General features: G+C 40.5%; 1 protein-coding gene across 1 annotated transcript in view; it reads right to left on the bottom strand.

The window, feature by feature from the left end:
• Positions 1-698: 698 nt before the first annotated feature.
• The window catches only part of ADAMTS5 (ADAM metallopeptidase with thrombospondin type 1 motif, 5), a gene marked incomplete at both ends in the record, with an annotated part of 35850 nt that continues 29028 nt past the window's right edge, over positions 699-7520 (bottom strand). Inside the window, 3 exons of the mRNA XM_009574383.1 lie at positions 699-874; positions 1328-1511; positions 2753-3036. Coding sequence (XP_009572678.1) covers positions 699-874; positions 1328-1511; positions 2753-3036 — 644 coding nt within the window. The remainder of the gene's footprint in view (positions 875-1327; positions 1512-2752; positions 3037-7520) is intronic.

Here is a 7520-nt window from a genome sequence, read left to right as displayed (position 1 = left end):
ACCCTTGAGCAGATCGACACTCCTGCCCATGAAATTTAGCAAATGGCTGAAAGCAATGACAGATAATTCCAATGTAAGACATTAAAATGACCCTGGCTTTAATGATGATCTCACAGCCTTTTAACAATAACAGTAACAGTACTTGTAGATAGCCTTGCATTTGAGCTATCTACATCTAAATGTTACCTTCATAACATTTAGAGGCAGAAAACTGCAAGTATAAGCGTGGGAGACATTTCAGTTCGAATTGCATCTGATATAACAATCAGACCACAAGTCACATCTATACTAATTGGCTAATTATTCTATATTAATTGGCTCCTTAAGAGTTACTCTGGACTCCCTTAACATAATTCAGGGTAAAACTTATTCTTTTACTGATAGTACTCTTTCTCCTCTAGAAAACCCCAGAACAACAGGTGACTCTCCAGGCAGAAACCCCTTTATCCACTACTGAAAACAAACTAGCGCAGAGAGCACTAAGAGGCCCATATTTTTCATGAATCCACATACTGAGATGTGGAAAAACTTATCTCATTTCAGAGGCCACTTCTGGTCCTAATGTATAACCAGTGGATCAAACCATTAAGTCTAATCACACAGGTAAATCTTTGAATCATATGATTAACTTCTAAGATTTCTAAGATACAGGACACTTCTAAACTGGAGCATGAAATCATGACTGGAGATGCCATTACCTTCTGAGAAAATACCACATAATAGCCAGTTCCTTTGGCTCGGCAGGTGAGCTTGCAAACGTCTCCGGGAAGTACTCCAGCATACTTGGGGACCCATTCAACAAATGTCTTGACACCCTTTGTGTCAGACTGATAGCCATTCCTTGCTTCACACTGCTCTTGTCGAAAAGATTTAGCTGTAGAATTATTCACATCATTAGTGACTATTTCAGACCACGCTGCAAATATCATTATGCCCATCTATTATTCCAATTTCTTTTTTACATAGTTTTTAAGTTACGTCACTTCACTTCTTTCCTTAGAACTGGCCTTCAAATCTTTCAACTGTTTTAGCTTGGAAATCTTCCCATGACATAATAAGCATTAAAGGACTGAAGTTTGCATTACAGTTCATTTTCCAGGACTGAAATTTCTTTTTATTCAAGTGTCCTTTCTGTATGGCATCAGGGTGGGCATGGGGGAAGAATTATGGTATTGTATTAATGATGAATGTCTTGCCTTGGTAAATACATTTTGGAGAAACTACAATGGACCTTTGTTGTTTCTCCTTTCACAGTAGATGTTCAATATTTACTATCTATGAACAGAGAGGCTGGAGCATGAAGGCACTTTGGCATGAAGGCACTTACCATTTGCTGGGCAGGGTGCAACGTTGCAGGAGCGATAGATGGCCCTCTTGCCGGTGCAGTACCGGCCATTGTTTCTAGGAGCTGGGTTATTGCAGTGACGATAAGCAAACTGAACTCCTCCGCCACAGGTACGGGAGCACTGTCCCCAAGGTCCCCAGGACCCCCAGTTACCATGGCTTGAAGCCTGAAATATGTGGAACAGTAGGAGGTAAGGACATCATCCAAGTGTGAATACAGGTGCTACATCTCAAAGACACTGCTCATGCTTTCCTCAATTGAAGGCGATTCCTTTGTCATTTTAATCAGGGATAACAGGTCTTAGGAGCCTTCTTTCTCCCAGCAGAGTTAATTTCTGTCTTTTACCTGCACATTGATGACATCTCATTTGGGACTGTGCATGCAAAGACAATGCTAGGCCTTGCTCTGCACAGCCGCCTTCAGCTTGTTTCATGGAAGACACCCATGCAACAGAAATAGGGCCCATGGTCTCATGTGCTCCTCTCTTATTTTTTGCTATTTCTACCAATAGGACCCCTTAAACTAGCTCCAGGGGATTCAGCTCCCAGAATATGGCTAATCTATAAGGCTAATCTATGATTAATTAAATGCAATTATTGTGATGTGTACGTATTGCTCTGAATTACTGGCAAGAGATGGAGTTGTCAGATACAGTTTGCAACTCTGTTAAATTGGTTACCTAGAAAGAGTATTGCAACAGTATGTAGAAGTATATAATTCCATAAAAAAGGGTGTTATAAGGGCTGTAGCTTGATTTGAATGAGTCTCATAGTTTGCAAATATCTTCACAAAGGTCTACAAGTCCATACCTCTTCTGTGGGTATAACAGAAGGGGCAGTGCTACTGCCTACCCAGTAAATTTAGAAGTATCTGAACCGTGCAGTTGACAGTTCTCACGAGCCTGGGGACTCTTCAGACGTATAAAGTTGACAGTGGGGACTCTGTCACTGGAGGTACAAACTTTTCTGCCCCAGAAACTATATTCTGGATGAACTTCATCCACCTTTCTCTTCACTAGAATTAAGGCCCTGGGGCCTTTCAGATGAGGGCTGTAAATTAAATTTACGGATTTAATTTACCTCGCAGTCCATTGCCAAGAACTCAGGAAGCTAAGAATAAGTCCTTGACAATCTTTCCATATGTCCTGAGACCTAACTTACTGAACGGGCAAATCCTCTACTCTGACAGGATTCTCCCAGTTTTCCAGGAATGAAGGCTTTCATACTTCAAGAAGAAAACTCAGCAGCGTTTTTCCTATATCCCTCACCAATAACACTCCAATTACATGCTAAAAAATAAGGCAGCTTTCAATCTGACTTCCATAAAGTCTCTTTCACTCCCACAAAAATCAGCGCCTTTGAGGATCATGCCTTCTAAAATTCCCTAGGGTCACAGCTGGTAACTTACTGAGTAGTATTTCTTCTTGGTTTTGTCAACACATTTTCCCTGGAGGCAGATCCTCCCTTTTCCACATGGTGTTCCCTCCACAGCAGGCAGCTTCTTAGTCAGACAAACCATCTGGCCTTGGCGCACAACTGCACACCAGAGGCGAGAGCACACATCCATACCGGGACACACCGTGTATTCGGGTCCAAACGCCAGTTTGCACTGACGAATGGCATCGTAGGTTTGTCCCGGAAGCTCCTCGGGGCCCAGGATCTGCTTTCTCGGTTGGTCCAGCAAACAGTTACCTAAAAGATCAAACCAACCTATTATTACTCATTTCTCTGCAGTGCTGCAAATCTGTCATTCAAGTTAGGTAGACTGATAATGACAGCGAACCTCATTCGAAGGATGCTGACGTGAACGGAAAGGCTCTCTGAGGTGTCATCGGGTTTTGGACAAGGTCATACTATTGCAACTGTGTTCTGACCCAGCAGCACACCAGGTGTCGAGCTGCCTATTTCCAATCTGAGCACGTAAATGAATTTTACTCAGGTGCCTTTGGCCTTTCATACTGGTTTCCTGTATTTGAATTGACTCTGAACACATTCCACTCTATTTATCAGTTTGTGATTTAAGGAATGATCAAGACTCATGGCAAAGTAAGCAAAGTTGTCATTTGAATTTTGGGAAAGTACGTCAGAAATGGTAAAGCTTCTGAAGGGATGCCAGAAAAATCACAAAAACCAGACTTGTAGCCAATGAGGCACTTTCAAAAGAAAAAAAACCCCAACAGATCAAAGGAAAAATAGAAGCTGCATATCAAAACTAATGTTGGCGGCAAATCTGGACTGGGCTTTCCTTGTATGGAATGATACTTGGCTGCCTCTGGAATTAGTTTGAAGAAGGCTATCCATTTTATACAAAAATACATAAATAATAGAAAGAAAAGAAAAAAATAGCGAATATGTGTTTTGAGATATATTGCAGAGGTCAAGATTTGTCTGGCACACTCTATAAATAAGAATTCACATTTAGGTTCTACAGGATCTACTGATAGATTTTTTTTTTTACTATTGAAAAACTTACTTGTTGACCTGCAGAACTATTTATTCAGTGTAACCTCTTTTACACTTCATGAAAGGGATATGTGGTCTGGGCAAGCTTCACTTATCCTTGGCCAAAATAACTTACCACAATTTACCTCACTTTGGAACCTACACCAATGTTCTTCAGTTGGATCATGGGTGAAAAAAGGCTATCTATAAAATCCTCACTATTTACACAAAAATGGAATAGTATTTCAAGCTATGGCAGTGAATTTAAACCCCATCTCTCAATTGCTTGTATTTTCCCTCCAGAACACACACACACTGCAGCTGTTCTTTTTTTCCTCTGAAGACTAAGGCCAATTAGCCAGATCAGCCAAAAATTCTTTCTGCATCATCACTTACTACCAAAAAGCTCTCTGTCTTGTTAAATTGTTCCATTTGTCCTTTGCTGACCCTGATTTACCCTAACCTTATCTTTAATCTAGATTATGCTAACTTTGTTAATGAAGACAAGGTGTGCCAATGCTAACTGATGAGCTGAGTGCCATGAGATAATTAAAAGTACCCTAGCATTCAAAGCCTGTTGCAGTGTAAAATATAAAGTCATGGTGAAGAGTGAGGAAGCACAGATTTTTTTTCTGGGGTTTCTAAGAAAGAAATCATTGGCGAAAGTTGCTGTCAAAAATACACTCTGTAAAAGCAAAGAACAGCGAAGTCCTACTTCATATACCTCGTGATGGGGAGGAAGCTCGTACAGTGTTAGGGCGGTAATGGGAAGGCACCAGCATGTCAACATTTAGTGGTATACCTGCTATTATATATAGACTGCAGCATTTATCAAAATCCCAAGGGCAACCATTATTCAGTATTTTAAAACATCGTAATTTCGCCATGACAGACACTGCTGCCCATCACTGAGATCTACCATGACTGACGACTGGCAATATTAATTTAGAGAAAAAAGAAAAAAAAAGTCACATCCTTGCATGTACTTGATTTGTAATCATTTTAGTTAACACCCATCTGAGTGTCTTTCACATGTGAATAACAAACAGGTTTCACAAGCTTACATAGCAAATACAGCATTTTTGCCCCTTCAGAATACAGGGGAATGAGATCCAAAGTTCTCCTTAACCGATACTGCTCTGAGGAAACGTGTATAAAGTCTATAAAGCCAGGTGTTCCAGCTGATCTCACATGATAAATTCAGAAATGAAGATAGGAAAGGCCCCTAAGGCTTCCCCACAGGAAAAAAAATCTTTACATTTATAGATAGTAGCAGTGATAATCTATGTTTAGACAGGTTGCAATGAAGTGCAGGTGTTTCCACCACCATCTGGTCCAACCTCCTACTTGTAATGGTCAGAAAAGACAGAGTTAAGAAGCTGGAGAATGGTTTGGCCTGTGCCCCCTGGCTGAGAGGGGAAGAGAGAGCTTCAATTCACTACATTACATTGCAACATACAGAGCATGTATATACTGCTATTCCCATTTTTTGTCCTGAGTACCAAAGAACATCTGTGTGCCCTGGAATAGAGCAACATTGTTGTCTGATGACAGTGTTAATCAAACCATTTCATTATCTCTCCTCAATGTTATGTGCAGTATATCTTGGGAAAAAAAGGCAGAATAAGATCTGTGCAGGAAGCAGATAACCAGGATAAAAATTAATTAAAATAGAAATAGTCCTTGTTTCAGGTTGCACAGAGCACCGAGCACTCTGACAAACACAATAAATCGCAAGCAATCATACCACAGCCTAGTGGTTGGCATGACAATAAAGGCAATTAGTACCTTAGAGAGGGTTGGCTAAAAGCAGATGGAAATAAATGTCACTGTCTTCTGGACACCAACTCAGCCTTTTCTTCCTAAATGTCAAACTGCTGTCTGGGGTGATCTCATGAGCGTAACACAAATGGTGGTATCATGACAATGATGTTTATAGTTCTCAGAGTGGGCCTCAGGAGACAGGTGATCAGCACCTTGATCCTCCCCAGAACTCCTGGTTGACCCTGGACAGACATTTATATTGGGATTTATTTAGCTGACTTTAACTGTAAGTAATGCTGGTGTCTGCAATTCAGTCGGCTGTCAGATGTTTCACTACTCAGGCAAACGATCTTATGGTGTAATTCAGCACCACTAATGCAACTCATGAGATCAGTCAAACTGTTGATGTCATTGATTAGACCCCTCTGTACTATGACGGGAACTTAAATACCCAGTTTAGGAGTAGCATACCCACATTTTATAAGATGAGTCCACTCCCCAACATCGCTTTCCAAATTTAGAAAATAGGAACATCAGTACTTGGTAAAGTGATGTTAAGGAATTAGAGAGTCAAGACTGTGATGTTTGCTGTTACAGCAGTACGGGGTGAACATCTAAATCTATATGGGAAACTTTACTTAAAGCTTTTGATAATACATTGACTGTTCTTTTGTAGTAGAATACTGCTCACAGATCCAAACTTCTGGACTTCATTCACATTTCATTATGCTTAGCCAGAAGGAGCAGCAGATGAAGCACTCTATTTATTTCCCCACACCAATGCTGCCATACCCTGTTTGTCACAAAGCACAATTCATAAGCTCATGCCCGCTCAGACCAAAAGCCCGGTGCAAACTGCTTATGCTGCCTAGTAGAGAATGGAAGAGTATCCTCTTGTTCAGTGTTTCTCACATAAGCTTCCTGTGACTATGCAAAATCTGGTCACAAACATCCTGAAAGCAAGCCGGGCATATGAATCTCTATTCTTTCCTTGCAACTGCTGTTTTGTGCCTTCCTCATCCACATTATGCCTGCGGCACTGCTCAAAATTACACCTGAATTAGGTTAAGTTTTTTTTCTCCGCCTAGCAGCACTTGAGAGAGAGATGATTTTCTTCTTTCTATGGGAAGATTGCAGGGGAGCACCTTCCTGAAAACAAAAAGGGAAGGAAAACACTGCAACGACATGACAGTACATCTGCCCCAGCTAAGGAAAAAAAAGAGCAACCCAAAAAGCAGACACATGCTTACTCTGAAGGAAACACGGAAATACGGCACGTTTGCACTCTTTTGTTATCAGCCCAAAGCAGTCTGAAAGGCAGCGTCATGCTCTACTAGGATCCTGTGGTTTCTGGTACACTCAGCGTACATTAAAAATGGGAATTATGGAGCTATGGATTCATTCACTGCCTGGAAGAAGAAAATAAAACCAGACGTTCCCTTCCTAAAATAACACATGTCCTTTCAGAACAATAATTTGAAGAAACTGCAATTTAAATCATTAACTTCCATTTGTACTTCATAGATAGTGTTTGTGTTCTGTTAAGACAAATCTTTGATTTAAGACAAATAACTGAAAAATTATAAACTTCAACAGAAAAGGCAGACTGTTACTTAGAAAAGGTCTCTGAAGGCCTGATCTATCAAGAAAAGAGAGTCCCTAAACATTGCATATTTGAAATCACACCAATAGCATTAGTAATAAAATTAATTCCCAGAGGACTATGGACCTCTATGATGAGAGATTCAAATTTTCTGTGAATTATTTCATCACATTGGTAACTCTTTGAGACTACATGCCTGAGTGATAACTACTCATCGGTATTAGAAAGAGCAATGTACCCTATCTATCTGTTAGCAGACTGACAGATTCTAAGTCCTTTACGTGCAGCAAAGAATACATGACTTTGTGAAAAGTGTCAGCAGTCGAGGACTGCTAAACTTCGTGTACAGGAAAACAGCTCTTCTGCT

The sequence above is a fragment of the Fulmarus glacialis genome, unplaced genomic scaffold, assembly GCF_000690835.1.
Source record: "Fulmarus glacialis isolate BGI_N327 unplaced genomic scaffold, ASM69083v1 scaffold22893, whole genome shotgun sequence".
In the NCBI taxonomy this organism is placed as follows: domain Eukaryota; kingdom Metazoa; phylum Chordata; class Aves; order Procellariiformes; family Procellariidae; genus Fulmarus; species Fulmarus glacialis.
This window is presented reverse-complemented; position numbering and strand designations above follow the sequence as displayed.